Here is a 17,683-nt window from a genome sequence, read left to right as displayed (position 1 = left end):
GGCATGGGTCTCCTTTCCAGGAGAGGATTCTAAAAGCCGAGTGCTGCAGTGTTCCGCTCACTGGTGCTGAAGTCTCTTAAGTCATAACCTTTAAGTGTGATGCTGAAAAAATGAAAGGGTAAAAAATCATTTAGTGCAGAAAGATAAGTGGATATGAGCAGCCATATTACTTATAAGATGCCAGTGGAACAAATTATTTAGAAATGTCTGTTAGTAGAAACTAATTGAATACTGTGTAGATTGGAATATATGAAGCAGGATGCAGCCAAGACTTAATGAGAGAGAGAGAGAAGGAATTGGCATGTTGATTCCCTCATCTGTTTTCCTTCCTCAAATAGCGTGTTTCTAGGGCCAGGAGGGGTAGGAGTAGAACGATGAAACAACTGGTCACACAAACACAGTTAAGCATAATTATGTCGAAGAACAATGATGACGTTGTTAAATGGCTGTAGAGGGTTGCCACAACTCCCAGGAAGCCCAGTGGTGAATGGTGTGAGTAAAAGGAAGTGTTTCCATGTGGTTTGGCGTTCAGTGGTCATTGGTCACTAGCCAACCCTTTCAGCCCTCACTATTCTGTTTGTAACAGTGGTATTTTCGATGGCTGAATTTGAAATGCCAAGTGGCATATTAACATGCAAGTGCTGATATGTTTTTCTGGTCAAAATATGGGGTTGGGAGTCTCAGCTCAAATTTCAGTTTCAGTGTGGTGATAGGGATAGGGTGAATCTGCTTAGCTGTGAAGAAATGCATCACATGTGTGGCTCACCTCCACTACTTTGCAGGGATAGTATGCACATGGGTACATGAGGGGTAGGGTGCTCATTTCAACAAGTGCCTTTTGACATTTTACATGCCGATGGCAACACAAAAGTGAGTTCACCCTGGAGAACAGTGCTGGGACAGGGAAAAGATCTTGTCTTATTAGTAAAGTCTCTGTCTTTATTCTACCCTGTTGGCACAGAACCAGAATAGAGATCAATACTAATGATAGATTATTGTAAAAATGCATCATTTCTCTAAACCAGCAAATGTAAGCAACTTCTTGTGTTAAATCCCCTCAGAGGATAAGGAAAGAAAATAAGCAATAAAAAGCATGCACAGATGGATGCTATTCTGATAGTAACGTATTGAAAATGTTAAAAGGATTGCTAATCACACAAAATTGTATGCAGTGAGGTCACGAGCAGAGTACTGAACTGTAAAGGTTTTCCATTTGTGGGTTAGCTCAAAACTCTCTAATTTGACTAATGTATCATCAAAGGTGTTCTGTCTTGAATGGCAGGCTTGTTATCTGTCGTGTACGTAATTTTGTTGGTGTAGTGGTGCAATAGAAGGTACATGTACTGCATTAAGAATTAGTAGTTAGAATGATGTTCCTTTGTTTTCTACACAAGGACAGAAAACAAGTAACTTACATAGAGAGGTGGTCACTTTAAGAAATATGTAGGGTTACGGTACAATCAAAGCAGTGTCTTGGGGACTACTGTTATTTTTATTTAAAGTTTAAATTTTTTTTTGATAAACTGAGCAAAATTCAGGAGAGCCTGGAATGTGATAATTGTTTAATTGCTGTAATTGCACGTGCATTTTCTGCTGAAGTACACTGCTATATCATATGCGATTCTTCAGTTCTTGACCTATTAACAATACAAATTTTTAATAAGGTCAAAATTTAAATATGTAATTGCTGTCTAAGTTTTAAGACAAACTGAAGCAGTGAAAAGTAGCACTTGTCCTAGAATTTAATTCTCAGCTGTTACTCTAGGAAGAGCATGGATGATAACTTTGAGCCAATTCTTTGGAGCCCTAAGAAATTAAAGAAGTGCTGGGAAGCCCATAGTTTTGTCCTTGTCATAGAAAATAGTAGCTTGGCATTTTGGTTATCTGATGTTTTACATTGTAGTCTTGTTGATTTGTCCTTGAGCAGAACAGACTGATATATTTTATGAAAAGAGGAAGAAGAGAGGTGGATTTTACTTTTTGTTGATAGACTGTTTCTCCCCACCTCCCAGGTAAAACAGGACCCTTTCATCACTGTTTAATTTTTTTTTAAATTTCTAGCTGATAAATTTAGACGGAAATTGGAAGAACTGGAGAAGGAGAGAAACTCTTTAAAATTTCAGCTTCCTTCAAGGCATCCCTCTGTTAGCAGTTTTTTGGACAGGTTCATGACCCAAGTTCAGGCAACATTGCACTGGGCTGCTGATCATTGGTAAGTTTGTTGATTCATTATTGTGTAAAGTGATGCTTCTACTTTTCTCAAAATGCAGAATACACTTATGAAAAATTATAATAAAGAGTTTTAATGACTGTCTTAACATGTCCATATGAAGCTTGTTTATGAAAATCCCACCCTGCCCCTGTGGCAGCACCTCTCTGGCCGCAGAGAGCTGCAGGCACAACTTTCCCAGGCATTGTCCTGGGGAAGGCTGTGAGAAGATCACAGAAAAGAATGATAAACAATTTGTATCTTCACTTGCTGAACCTGTTGTTGTGAACAGGTGGAATGTGTTATGGAGTTTTGTTTACCAAAGGGTGATTTCTTGATTGGCCAATGGTGATGGTGTTTGGATTTAAGGACGAATTAGGTAAAACTGTATTGGACTGTCTGTAAGGGCGATGGGTTTCTTAATAAGTATAGTATAATAAAGAGATTGATCAGCCTTCTGGAATCATGGAGTCAATGCTAATTATTACCCGGGTGGGGACATCGTGCTACAATGGGCCCCCCCATTTTTTTTTCTTTCTACAATTCTTTCAGAATTCCCCTCAGAAACATTGATCATGATGAACTGGCAAATTAAATGGAATGTTTCTCATTGATGTTGAGTGGGAATGGGATTGAATCCTTGACACGGCAGCTTGAGCATACAACAGCAACGCAGCTTGAGCAACGCTTCCCTGTGGAGTTAATTCTGATGCTCCCTTTCAGGCAATGAAAGGATATTTAAATATAAAGTAAAAACCAGATTATTTTTTGATATGAATAGATCTTTGGGAGCTTCCTTTTGTGTGCCACTTCTTAGATAGCAATATTGAGCTCAGCGCTGTACAAAGTCACAAAAAGAAATTCTAAACCTCGTCTTGAAGGGATAACTTCAAAGACGGAAGGAAAGCAAGATGTGTTGGATGGCCCAAGAGGGATAGTTTAGGGAAAAAAAAAAGTATCTATTTCTTGGTCTGTCTTAATCTGTGCTCCTAGTTGCTGTTGTTAGAAGAGGATATTTCATAGGAATTGAAAGCTATTCTCAAATGCAATCACACAAATGAAAGAAGAGAAACATTTTGTTTTCTGGCAGCTTGTTAATATAAAGGCTGCAGTGTGTTAGCCAATACCTTTGTGCATAGTTTTTGACAGACATGAAAATTAGATAAAATCAGTACAGATAGTGTGATTTTCTTTGTGAAATTGGAGAATTTGAAGGTGTTTTTAGTCTCTATTTATAGCATCTTGTAATGAGGGAGGTTTATAAGAAGCTGCATTCCTTCAGAGCTGTTTCCTTCTACCTTCTGAGGCACTAAGAGGCTGTTTTACCATTCCTTAAAGATTAGGATACACCATTCTCTATTTTTTTGTTAAGATGTGTTTGGTCTATGCATTAATTTGTAATAATGATTTTGACATTAGAGGTAGTGTTGTCTTCTTTGTTATGGAAATTGAGTCACTAAAGCATCCCTCAGATAGAGTTTGCTTATTTTTATCCTGTATAATGTATATATAATGCTTTTATATAAAAAATAGATGTTATAATGTATTTATGAAAATGTTCCTGTTCTTCAGATGATTGTGTGTAACTCTTCTCTTTGCACAGGTCTGAGCAGTGCTATTCATCAGGGTCAGATGAATATCCTCTTCCCTTTTTTGTCTTGTGCACACTCCTTTCTTTGAGCTTTAGTTCAACTACTGTTGTTGTGGCACCCTTTTATTTGCTTGCTTGAGTCTTTGTCTGTGGTCCAACTCATTGATACAGCAAGAGTGTCCTTTGACTTCTGTACAGGGGTTTAAGTCCTTTCTGTTCCAGCAATATTTTTAGATACTACAGTGGAAAACATAACTTCTTCCTCAAGGAGAATTTGTAGGCTTCAGTTTTTGTTTTAATTTTTAATTGGAACAAAACCAATATACCCAAGAAGACTTTTTTTTTTGTTGGCCTGGAAAATTAAAAAGATGATCAGAAGATTATCAGAAGACTAGATCATTGCAGTTTTACTGTAGTCAAGACAATCTCATGTTTTTGCAAGAAAAATGTGCATGGCAGCTAATTTAAGACATGAAGCTGAAATTCATGCCTCAGTTTTGTTTTAGTTGATTAAATTATGAGATGAGTTTTAATTTGATGTTGACACAGAATATTGGGGGCATGTGGTAGGAGCCAGATTTGGTTATGTTTAGTTTAGGAACAGCAAATGCTGTGATTGTGCAGTCATGTTTGGTGAGATCAGAGAGATCTTGTTTGTCTTCCAGCAGTACCAAGTAGACAGATACACATGGAATTTCTGAGAAGGTTCTGAAAATAAACCATGTTTATAATGGATTTTTTTCTAAATTTTGACCAGCCACTTGGAAATTTATTACATAGATCTCTAGGAATGATGCAGCTACATCTTGAAGAAGGTGGCTTCAGAGCTGCTGGAGAAGTGTGGTGGGTTGGAGCCACAGGAACCTGTAATGTCTGTAAGGCACAGTGATGACCTAGCACCATGGTGCATGCTGTTAATACAGAAATGCATTTACACTGTCATTATGTCTGTCTTGCTTAATGATACCTTTGTTAGCACTGAAGCTTTGTTTTGCTTTTTCAGTACATTCTGCAGCCCACAGAGAGGGAGTAAAGCATGTGTGTCTTTTGATGGTCAAGCAGAATAGATGAAAACCTCTTGTTCTACATGCTTGTTAAACACCTGTGCATGGAGATCATAATTGTGTGATTAATCATGCTTAAACCAGACTTGTGATGCATGTTTTATATGTGGCATGGGTGGATTTGCTTTGCGAGATTACAGTGGGAAATCATGCCTCAAAACACTTTGTTTGAGACACAATATTTTTTAAAGAAGATACTGAAATGGGTCTGTACTCCTTATGTGGAGATGTGTGCACTTGTCTCTAAAGACGGACACAGAAACGCAATTGCACTTTGCAAGTGCACGTGTCCTTATGAGGGAATGTGGAAATAAAAATGAATTTGCATTGTTTGCAGGTGCATTTTGAGAGGCAGATTATGGAATTGATACTTACCATGATGTGCTGATTACCTTGGAGTCCAGTCATGAAAAGCTTTACAACTGAGGGTTGTACAGATGACTGTGAGGAAGCCCACTGATTGTGATTTTGAAAGAACTTCCTGTGCAAGAGAGAAGTAAAATTTGGCATTGTGGAGCAAACACTCCAGATGATCTCTAATGTAGTCTCCAAAAGCTGACAGAAGCTGCAAAAGTGGCTTTGGCAAGTTTCTAAACTTCTGTCGAAGAGATTTTTCTCTGTATTGATAGAAACTACATGCCTCTTTCAAGGCAGTCATGGATAAATTTCTGAAATATGATAAAGCTGGGGGAGGCCTGAAGCTATACAAGCTTTCCATTTTCTTTCTTCATCATGTTGTAAAAACAGTGCAAATGTTTGAGATAATAAAGGAAAATATGCCAAAGGAAAAAAAAAATCTCTTGTTCTCTAACTGTATCTGTTTGAAATGTAATCATTCTGGTGGTGGAGTGTCATGACTCTAAAGGTAACATGTAGCATTCTGATGAGTTTAATCCTTGAGACACTGAAACTCATGAAAACCACTAATTTTTAGCTGTTGTCATGTTTTTTTTCAAAGGATTAGACATGAAGAAAATGGTCCTTGTCATGAAAAAGAGCACAGACTTTTGATATCAACTTCCCAGGAGAGGATGCAGGTTTCGGCCACAAAACGAAACCAGCTTTTTCAAGAGAAGAAACGATTACAGGTAACAGGACTGCAAAGTTCTGTATAGGAACCAGTGCTGTGTGGGGAAAGCCTTGTAAGCTGTCACACAGAATTAAATAAATTTATTGTAATAGCGACTTTGCTTCTGTGTAGTAATTAGAGCCTTGGCTGGAATCCAGTCGATAATCTAAGTGATGATTGGAGATGGCAGCCACAGGAGTTGTGTTAATCTCATTACAGAAACGCAGAGCTGGAAGGTTTGGTGGCTTGTGTGCATGCTTAAACTTTCCTCATTCTCTTTTTAAGCATGCTCTTTGTTATAATTTGACGTTTTAATATTACACTGGTCTTCCGAAGTTTTTATTTGAAGACAAAAAGTTTTCATTCGTTTCTGGTTAGAATTTACTATAAATACATAATTTAGCAGCTTTTAGTCCTGAAAGATGATTGATGCTTTTCATAAGGTGAAGGAATCATCACGGAGCAGTTAGCATTTGCTAACAATAGCTTTACAATGACACGTGATGTCACAACTTGGTAGTTGGCATGTTTCAGGATGGCATTAGTCCAATTTTAAGTCTGCAAGCCTTTTAAGCAAAATTTAGTTTTTTCTTTTCATCATCCTTCAAAAATCTCAACGTACTGTCTAGTTATGTGTCCTTTAAACCTTGGTGATCACACTCAGTGATGTGGCACCTTAGAGAGCTAATTTTTATTTTTTTTCTGTGGTCTCATCTTGAAATATTTTTTGTGATATTTTAATTCCTTTGGTGGATCCAATAGTGTAGTAATCTCTGTGTGTGTGTGTACACATAAATTTATATATATATAAAACCTGCAAAGAAATAGAGAAAAACATCTTGTGGTCATTGCAAAATTGTACTTAGGTGAAGAAATTTCTTTTTTTATTCAATTAATCACCTTTGTATTTTTTAGCTTCATTTCATCAACAAGTAAGAGGAGATGGTGTAGTTCAGCATTATCAGTATGCAGAAAAATTTTTTAATCTAGACATCCAAGAGCCACCTCAAGATATTGAACTGAAAACTGCTGTACTTAAGACTCCACAACAGCTAATTTTTACACTTGCTCAAGCTGCATCATTATTCTTCTGTAGTTATACTAGGGAAAAATTAACCACACCATTATACAGTATTGCTATTTATTAGCATTTTATCAAAACTACCAGGAATTCAAGGTTCTGGGGAAGGCTGATCTGTGGTGATTGTTTGCACCCAGGAACCCCTAAATATTGCTCCTGACAAAAATCTTGCACGATCAGAAGTAATTGGTTTTTTTTAATTTCTCACCTCCACTTTTTTTTACTTTTTCATCTGCTCTCTTCTGTTGGTTCTGCATTTGTCTTCAGGGATTTGAGAACCTGTGGCAGTATCTAGTATCTATAATTTATGTATTAATATTTCTATTGCAATCTCTACTTCATGGAGATCATCAGTCCATAAGTGAGGCTGGAGATGTACAGTCAGTACTGGTTAGCTGTTGTGTTGGAAATCCCAGATTAAACTCAAATCTGCAAAGTAGAACTCCAGTTTATGTTTAGTGAGATGAATATCATCTGCTACCCCATGCTGAGACTTTAGGCCCTTTTTATCTGTCCCTGGAGGCTGACTAAGAGCACGCTAAAGGCTGCTTTGCATTGCTGGAAAAGAATGCGGGAGAATTCCAGTTTGCTGATTAAATTTTCCATGCTCCCAGGAATGTCTGCGAACTATTACTGAGCAGAGCAGCTTTCTTTCTGTGAATGCAGATTGTGTGCTTTTAGTATCTATTTATATTGTACATTTCAGTACTAAAAGTGTGATTGTAAAACCAGATTCTGTTCATCTTGCTTTCTGTTCCCATGTAGGTTGCTTATTGCAGTGATTGCAATTACTACGTTTTCACAGAGTATGGAGGTCTCTGTATTAAGTAGGGCCTATTAAGATTTTGGCAGTATTCCCAAGCCAGTAACACAGAGACAGAATTGTCCTTTGTGCACACTAAAAGCCTAATTTGAGACTGAAGGAAACAAAACTGATGTTTTTGGTCTGCTGACCTTTCTGTCCTTGACAAATGCCTGTGGGTTGAAACTTGGGCCACACCATTCTCCTCTTGCTATGTCTAAAACCAAAGAAGGAGGAAAATAATTGCGGAACCTAGTGTGCAGGACTATTATAAGTTGAAATTTTGGAGCTAGTCAACCTTTGAATATGCAAGGTCCATTTTTTGTTCTAAGTGATACTTGAAAAACTGGTTACAGTGCGGCAAACCTGAAAGTATATTTGTTAAGAAAATTTGTGACATGTAAATAACATTTAAACTTCATGTAAATTGCATTGAAAACATTAAAATAATGTTAAAGTTATCAAGTGAAACTCTAAAAAGCAAAGAAATGCCAAAGCCTGTTATAGTACATATGTTTCATAAGTGTCTGTAATATTGAAGTATGCCTTTCCCCCCCTAGATCCCTGCCTCATACATAGCTGAAGTGTCTGTTCAGATATTCAGAATACTATTTTATCTTCATTAGTCAGTATTTGACCCCAGAACCCTTTTACTGTGTGCCACTCAAACCTTCTTTTGAGTAGAAATTTATTCATTTGTGAGTGGGCTTCTTTTATAGTATTAATCGACATGGCAATCTTAGTGATTCAAACCCATTTAATTTTATCTCTGCAACACCATTTCGGGTGTTACTGCCATTTGCTCAGATGCTGAAGGAGAAGTGAATTGCCATAAAAAGCCATATGGTTGTTTCTAACATCAATTTTGTAATGCCTAGTTAATTTGCTTATTAAAGATTTGGTTTTTTGTTTTTCATTTTTATTTTTACTTGGACTGAATGTGATCAGAGTTTGAAATTGAACTTCGATTTCTGTTGAGAGCCTATAGATAGATAGCATGTCAGATTTCTTGCAAGTTGTATAGGAAAATTATGAACATACAATCTGTGGCCATGTGTGGACATAATAGTTTAAATGACTTGCAAAGCTTCACAGAGACAGTAAGAAATATAGGAATAGAATCATATTCTCCAGTATGGTGTTCAGCTAGTTTGATGACAACTTTTAACTCTGCAACCCAGTTTCCTTCAACAAGTGCTGCTTCCTTGGATGCAAGCTATCTGGTGGCTTTTCAAGGAAAAACCTGTGCAAAGATGATGTACAAATTCATGAAGCTTTTTTTTAACTTTTGGCCTCCTCATTTCAGGAAGGACATAGAGGTGCTTGAGCATGTCCAGAAAAGGGCAATGAAGCTGGTGAAGGGTCTGGAGCACAAGTCTGATGAGGAACAGCTGAGGGAACTGGGAGTGTTTAGCCTGGACAAAAGGAATCTCAGGGGGGACCTTATCACCCTCTACCTGAAAGGAGATTGTAGCTAGGTTGGTCTCTTCTCCCAAGTAACAAGTGACAGGAAAAGAGGAAATGGCCTCAAGCTGTACCAGGGGAGAATAAGATTAGACATGAGAGGAATTTCTTCACTGAAAGGGTGGTCAGGCTTTGGAGCAGGCTGCCCAGGGAAGTGGTAGAGTCACTATCTCTGGAAATGGTTAAGAAATGACTTGACATAGCACTTAGTGCTGTGGTTTAGTTGACAGGTGCTGTTTGGTGAAAGGTTGGACACAATGATCTTGGAGCGCTTTTCCAGCATTAATGGTTCTACAATTCTATGATTCTAAAAATTGCTCTTGTAGCTTTGCTCTTGCAACAGACATCAATATCATAATGCACACAATTTGATCTTCTAGAAAAATTAGTGCAACTGAGGTTGAAGTTCTGTGCATTTTAAGTCAAGGGAAGGATTTTGTGCTTTTAGTTAAAATGAAATATTAATTATCAGGAGGGCTGGTTAGATAGTAAGTGATTCTCTGCTTGCATCCTGTATTTCATATTTAGCTACCAGTCTGTAGAACAACATTCTATTGCCATGGGTGATCTGACATTTGCTTTTTTGGTAGAAGTTTTTAGCTTGTAAACTTTGGAAATACCCATGTATTTAAAAAGTGAAAGAGGGCTGACAGAGGTGTTGGAAGAGGAATGGGAAGTGTGGTGTTGAAGTGGATGTGGTGAGTTTCAGAATGCTGGAAGCACTAGAGTTTCTGAATACAGCTGACATAAAAATTTTTGTCTGTCAGCAAGAGGATGTCTCAATAAATGTTTGCTAAATTGGACAAATTTAATTCGTGCTACTTCTGACACTTGTACTGTTTTTTCTTAGGGGCAAATGGGTTTCTTTCATAGGGTTCATAGTAAACTTTGGTTTCTGTTCTATGCAGAAAGAAATTGAAGATCTCCGAACAAGACTGGCCACGTTAGAAGGAAAAGATCAATGGCTGAGAAGAGAAATTGAAGAACAAGATAGGCTTATTCAGTCACAGGACTGTGAACTGGCTGCTTTACTTGGCTGCATTTCTTTGAGAGAGCTGCAGGAAATAAGCAAAGCTTTGGATGACACTTTAGCGTCCTCCTATCGAATTCCATTCAGTTTAGATCTTCCAGGAGCAATAAAGAGGTATTTAAATTTCCATTTAGATGTAGATTGTCGTATCTTCCTGTATGTTCTGCTGAATTGGCTGTCAGTTGTTTTCTTCATCATTGTGCCAGCTGGATTTAGACATTTCAAAACTTTCTGAGATGTTGGAGTTCTAATATTAATGTACTTCCACAGAGGAGTTTATAGTTATTTGAATGTCTTGCAGTTAGTGTTCTCTTATGGTGAAAACCCACCTAGAGAAAGCATGTGTGTCCTTTAAGTGTTAATTCCTATCATCAGCTTACACTGTTTCTTGTTAACTGGTGGAATTTTTTCCCCAGTTTGGTAATGCAGTAATTCAAACATATTTCTCACAGCCTGAAAGTGTGTGCTAGATACCATTCTAATAAATATTAGAGATGCTTCTTGCTTCCCTGAACTTGTAATTACAGTAAAGTCGAATGTGATGAGGAGTGCTAGAGTCAGACAGAGGACTTGAGGCAGTGGGAAAAGGATGCAGTGTGAATAATTTTGGGACACTCACAGTTAAATTAACAGTAGATGCAGCCTATAAATGGAAAAGTAGCTAGTCTTGGCAGTATTTTGGAAATAACCTCATCTTTATTCAAAAAAGCAATTGAAGTACTGAAACTGTACTGAACATCGGTGATGGGACTTTGAAAGTGGTACTGTTGCTGTGTCACCAAAAGAAAATAAAATTCCTGTTTATCCTAATGTACTTTTCTTCCAGATAAGCAATAACTATGTTAGTAGCAATTTTTTATCTCCAATCATGCTTATTGGATTGGTTTGGTTGTATTAACATTCATGAGAAATTGCTGCTCATGTGTGCTAATTTATACAGACTTTAAGTCAGCAGAACATTTTATAGAGGACATATTCTTCTCTTTTGACATGTGTTTAAAATTTTAAATTAGGTTATCGGAAATAGTTTCTTGCATTAAGATTAACTTGTTTTAATAATATCTTATACCTGTGTTTCTGAGATTGAGGAATAAAAGATCTTAAGCAGTCTGTCTGAGAAACTGATTTGAATTTTCTTAGTTTTGGATTTGCTTATGAAAGAATATTCAGATTATTTTTTTCTCATTGCTGCTGTTATATTTGGGTTGCACTTACCATGCTGGGAAATTATTTAAAAGTGAGTTAAATAGTATGGGTTCAGGAGGAATTTTCTCTGAGACGTTTACTTACTAGCACCATGAATAACACAATCACTTGAGAGAAAACAGGCATTCATTATTCAAAATGAGTTCATAACTGGAATGAAAATTTTAAAATAATTTCTTTCCTTCCTGTTCATTTTTAAAAGATGCAATGAATGCAATGACTTTTTTTTTTTTTTTTTTTTTTTTTTTTGTTGGTTGACTTTGTTGTCACCAGTGGTCAGGTGCTTCTGCTCTCATTCCCATAGCTGGAGTTCTGCTGTTTGGACTTGGTGTGTTGACCTTGGCTGCACACCAAGTGCTCACTGAGCCACTCTATCACTCCCTCTTCTTAACTGGCCTGGGGAGACAAAATAAGATGGAAAACAACCCATGGGTTGAGATAAGGCAGATAAAGCAAAAGCAAAATGTTGCACACATGCAAACAAAGGTTTTATTCTCCACTTTTTATCATCAGGTGATGCCCAGACACTTCCCAGGAAGCAGGGCTTCAGCACATGTAGTAGTTGCTCTGTAGGACAAGCACTGTAAATAATGAATGCCCTGCTTCCTCCTCCTTTTGTTATCTGTTATATCAGCAGACATCCCAAACATCCTATAGTATGGAATATCCCTTTGGTCAATGGGAGTCAGATGTCCTAGGTATGTCCCTTCCCAGGATTTTGCCTACCCCCAGGCTGCTGCTGGTGTGGGAGGGCAGAATGTTGGAGAGAGGGTGCTGATGTTGTGTCAGCACACACTGGTGTGTTATCAACACCTTTCCAGCCACCAATGCAAAGCACAGCACTGTGGGGGCTGCTGTGGGGAAAGTTAACTCCATCTCGGCTAAACCAAGTACAGGACACATAAATGCAGTTATTTAACAGTGAGAGTTGATTCAGATTAACAGTGAGCTTAACTGAAGGGTGTTTTCTTTTTTAAGCTGTGCAGTCTATCATGCCTCACGTACAGAGATTTTATGTCTGAATCCAGGCCTGTTCTCCTTCTGTAAGATGAAATAGCATCATGCACATTGTAAGACATTTGGTGCAGGTATAACTCTGTGTGCCTATGGGCATCCACCAGATTGTCATACAACTAAACATAGGAGGTTACCTTGTTTAAACTTCTGCTCAATGTGAGGGTACAATTTCCAAGTGAGATCAGGTTGCTCAGGGCCCTATCTCTCTGAGTTATGTATATCTTCAAAGATGGAGATTTTGCAGCCTTGCTGGGCTTCCTGCATTTCACCACCCTTGCTGTAAACTCTTTTTCCTTTGTCTTGCCAGGATTTCCGTGGTTGCAACTTGCATTGGCTTTTGCTAAATCAGTACTTCTTGTGGAAGAAGTATTGTTTATTAGGTAACAGGTTTACATACTTTGTTGATGCTAGTTCAACATACTAGTTTTAAATTCCAAACTCTTGGTATAGTTAATCTGAAAGAGATTTTTCTGGAAATTTGCATTTGATTTTATGAATAGTTGCAGAGGGGAAAAAAAGTTTTCTAAATTTAGAGCTATCTGTGTGAGAAATAAAGCTGTTACTCATGCACATGTGCTAGAGATCAGTGATTGTGTAGAAAGTTCAATATCAATGGACAGTAAATGACAAACTCTTCACTGTTGGGCTGCAAGATACTCTGTATTGATTCTAGCAATATTGTGCTTGTCAGAAAAGTACTTCTATAATGTGGTTTTGCATAATTATTTGTTGGCTACATCAATTGCATCCGGCACTGGAGTAGCACAGGCAGGGCTAGCATCTCTTAAGACAATCTGTGCTGTAATGAATTGTATTTGGTGGTTTGCAGCTCACTAAAAGATAAAAAATTATTCAATGTATTGAAGCAAACTTCCAGGAACATGATAGGACATATTAAACAAATAATACTTGCCAAGAACTTAACCTTCTGTGTGCAGGAGGAAAAGAACAAGTCAAATGTAACACTGGGATGAGCATTGGTTCTAAGCTTATTTTTCTTGTTGAGTATTGTTATTTTGTCAGGAGTGTTCTTTGTTTTGCCTTGTTTATCTTTGATATGTGGTGAACTTTTTAAATATAAAGAACTTTTGTCAATACCTAAAGTATGCTTTGAGTTTGAAGAAGTAAGAAACATTAGGCACATTACCCTGATACCTTACTTGAGGGCTGTTGGAAGACACGGCTAAAACCTGCTGGTTAATGGGCAAAGAAATATGTTTTGACAGGGAATTCTCACTGAGGTTGAGACTGCAGAATGTGATCATTTTGCTCATCCAGACAGGCTTAATTGCTCTTAGTAAGCTAAAGGGTATAATCATTATTTTAAAATGGGGAAATTGTAGGGCAAAAGCTCAGTTCACTTGTATGGGGTCGTGTGGAGATGCGTTTAAAAGGTGGGAGCAGCTGGTGGTGTGTGCACTGTGACACATGCCAGTGTTTTCACTGAAGATAACACACTGAAATTACAGGAAAATGGGTCTGGGTGTTTCAGCATGAAGTACTTTCTCCTGGAGATTGCAAAAGGTATCCAAATATATAATTTTCATATTCGCTACTGGACACCATTTTAGAAATACATGTTTTCAACTAGTGTAACTTGGATTTTCTAATTATAAAATGAGACCATATTAATTATTTGACCTATTCACTTCAGTATCTGTTAGTTCCTTTGTTTCTTTCCGTTTCACAATACAAACTAGGGAAATCAGTTTTACTTCAGTTCATATTTAGTTTCATTTTGCAGTTTCTTTGTTTTATCCATATCTGCAGATGCATGTGTTCTTACAGCATGCCATTCTTAAAATAAATTGCACAGTTCCATCTGGACTATTGTCTGGGCACTGATTGCTGGTTGAAAGAAATTCAATTATATACCTTCCAAAATATTTGAATGCTCCACCTCTTCTTCACATGGAACAGTTTTTGATTAGTAGGCATTTGTTCCATGGTGGGTTTGTGGGACCATCTGAAGATAAGGAAATTCTTTGTTATGTTTATTAGTTATTAGAGGGTGGCCAGTGGTGCAAGGAACTGAACTTGAACATTTATGCAGCAGCTTTTGTGACGCCTGGAGTTTATTTGAGAAAGATCAATTTTAACTGAAATACAAGTACTCATGAAGGGGTGTAAAACTTATTTGTTGGAGTATACTCAAAGTATTCAGCAACTTCAGTTGAGGACAAATCCTTATAAAGGCAAAAGAGGTGGGTTTTTTTTAGAGAACTTGGTTTACTTGAGTAAAGTTGGAAAAAAGACTTCAACATAGTTTCACTTGCTAACTTAGGAAAGTAGGATTTAGAATGGGCTGTCAAGTTTTGTCATTAGGAGAGACTGCTTGCTGCTGTTCAGGGCCCCACTGGAAAGTGTTCTTCTTGTGGGTAATTAGGTAGAGAGGGCTCACAATATGGCTGTACTCAGGAATGTGCATTCTCCAAAAACCTATTTGTATTTCCTTCTTGCTGGTTGGTGGAGACATCGCAGTGATCTTGTTGATGACCTCAGTGGGAATCTGAAGCCGTCCGTCTTGCCACTTTACTCCCAGGAACTGGATCTCTTGGACAGGTCCTTTGACTTTGCTCTTCTTGATGGTGAAGCTGGCTTCCAGCAGAATCTGGATGATTCTCTCTCCTTTCTCAAATACTTCCATTGCCATGTTCCCCACACAGTGATGTCACTGGTGTACTGCAGATGTTCTGGAGCTTCACCCTTTTCCAGTGCAGCCTGGATCAGTCCATGGCAGATGGTGGGGCTGTGCTTCCACCCCTGGGGCAGTCGGTTCCAGGTGTACTGCACACCTCTCCAGGTGAAAGCAAACTGAGGCCTGCATTCTGTTGCCAGAGGAATGGAGAAAAACGCATTAGCAATGTCCACAGTGGCGTACCACTTTACTGCCTTGGACTCCAGCTCATACTGGAGTGCCAGCATGCCTGGCAGAGCAGCGCTCAGCAGTGGAGTCACTTCATTCAAGCCACAATAATCCACAGTCAATCTCCATTCTCTGTCAGACTTGTGCAGGGCGAATGGGTTTTGCTGACCACTCCTTGGGTCTCCAGCTAACGGATCATTCTGTGGATGGGGGTCACGCATCCTGATTAGTTTGGTACTGCCGGTGGCGCACTGTCGCGGTGGCAATTGGCACTTGTCGCTCTTTCACCTTCAGGAGTTCTACTGCAGACGGGTTTTCTGATAGTCCAGGCAAGATGTTCAATTGCTTAATGTCCTCTGCCTCTACAGCCACTATCCCAAACGTCCACCCGAGTCCCTTTGGGTCTTTGTAGTAGCTGTTCCGGAGGAACTCCCAATTTCTCATCAAATATCATAATCCAGCTTGAGCCTTGGTAATAAGATAGTCTCATTTTCAGCTAGTCCCATACCTGGGTTTGTCTTTGACAAGGCTGTCATCTTGGCTTTCTCAAAGTATTTGACTACAGTCTTTTGTGAGAGGCTAAGACAAGTCATAGGTGAAAGAAGAGATCTGCCTCATCTTTTGTGAGGTGACTGATTAGGAGGTTCATCTTTCTTATAGACAGATAGGTGTTTTCCTCTCCATTTTGTCTGCCTAGGATTAATTTCATTCCTTTGTTCTTTGCCTAGGATAGAAGGGTAGAGTTCATGGGCAAATGACTTTGTTTCCTTTCTTGTGGCAGCAACTCTAGGAGGAGCTATGTGTTGAAAGCCTGGTGTGCCATAAAATATCTGTGCTTGGGCACATGAAGTGAATTTTCTTTCTGTGAAGGTGCAAATGTGGCTAAGAAGTTCATAATGACTCTGATCCCACTGGAGGAGGAGAGGAGACTCCTGTTGGAGGGAGGAAAAAGTAGACTTCTGCAAAGTCTACTCACACACTGTAGGCACTGGCCTTGCTTGGGAAGAACTGGGGGGATTAAAAACAGAGCAGGGAAAGGAAAGAGCCAGTCTTCCAACATGAAGGACAGAGCCATTGCTGTTAACCTGAATTGTTTTGGAGCAATCTTAAAGGCAGTTCTTTGTCCTTCCAAGCAGTGTTATAGAAGGAAAAAGTCGCAGCAGAAGGGTAAGTAACAGTTTCTTGAGTACTCACGTGTATGGTGTAATGAGGAATCTGGTTTTCCCTGCTGAACATCTGGTTCCCCCTACTTGCTTGAGCAGCATCCACTGGGACGTAGCAGCCTATAAAGCCCAGGCCACATATGTGCTGATTCCTCTGGGTATGTGCACAGTGAGATTTACTTCTCTTCAGGGAAAAATGACCAGCTGTCTCAATCAATATGTGATACTAAATTAGTTTGTATATAATGAAGAGAGTTAGCAACAATATACAGGGACAGACCCTTTCAGTCAGTGAAGTAAAATGAATGTTATTCTTAGGGGAATAATTGCAGCTGCTGTGGGCAAGCTCTAGTTTTTGTGCACTCCAGACAGATGTAGCAGAAGAATGGGAATCTATTGATACTTCAGAAAATCTGGGGAAAGTATTAGTTAGGATGTGATGAACTGCTCCTACAGATAGCTGTTTGATTGTCCTTTTGTTCTCATCCTGATGCTCCTGTTCCTGATAGCAGCTGAAGCAACAACTGCTTTAACTGCCCTGCAGCATCAGCTGGCAGAAGAGTGGTGGGAAATCCAGCACCATATGAATGGTTTGGTTGGTTGAAACAGCCAGCTGGTTTGGCTGTCTGAATGGTGATTTATAGGACCAGAAGATTTCTCAATACATGGCGATAAAAATTGAGCTTGTTGTGATGATTAAAGATGACAGCAGCGTCTTCAAGTGTCTGTGAACTGATTATTTCTGTTGGAATGATTTTATGTAAAAACCCCAAAACCATACTGAGATTCTGCCTCTGTCCTTGTATTGCTGGCATTTAAAAAAACACTTTATTAATAATTCTTATAAAAAATTGTGAAATGTCATCCAATGTCCTGATTTTTCTTTAGATCTCCTAACTGGGGCTACTGTCTGGCAGCAGTCAGCATAAGAGTTGACTCTGTTTAGAGTTTTTATGTATGCAAGAGCTGAGCAGGATGATGAGTTTTTAAAGTACACTTCCTATAGGTGTAAGTCTTTGAGAGTTGACAAAGGCAAGTACAGTCACTGAGCAACCCATGAGTCAGTGAGAAACCCTATTGGTAACCTGAGGTTATACAAACATTGAGAAAGTGTATTTCCA

The 17,683-nt window shown here is 38.6% G+C and overlaps 1 protein-coding gene across 8 annotated transcripts in view; it reads left to right on the top strand.

Moving 5' to 3' along the window:
- Positions 1–17,683, top strand: part of DISC1 (DISC1 scaffold protein) — a 189,059-nt gene that overhangs the window by 53,976 nt on the left and 117,400 nt on the right. For all 8 annotated transcript variants that reach the window (XR_010997384.1, XR_010997385.1, XR_010997383.1 and 5 more), the window contains 3 exons: positions 2,062–2,212; positions 5,823–5,952; positions 10,189–10,424. Coding sequence is in view for 5 of the 8 variants with exons in the window: in XM_068185075.1 (XP_068041176.1) it covers positions 2,062–2,212; positions 5,823–5,952; positions 10,189–10,424 (517 nt within the window). In the remaining 3 variants the exon portion in view is untranslated. The remainder of the gene's footprint in view (positions 1–2,061; positions 2,213–5,822; positions 5,953–10,188; positions 10,425–17,683) is intronic.

This window comes from Anomalospiza imberbis, chromosome 3 (assembly GCF_031753505.1).
Source record: "Anomalospiza imberbis isolate Cuckoo-Finch-1a 21T00152 chromosome 3, ASM3175350v1, whole genome shotgun sequence".
Taxonomy (NCBI): domain Eukaryota; kingdom Metazoa; phylum Chordata; class Aves; order Passeriformes; family Viduidae; genus Anomalospiza; species Anomalospiza imberbis.
The sequence above is the reverse complement of the archived record's forward strand: the minus strand, read 5'-3'. Positions and strand labels throughout refer to the sequence as shown.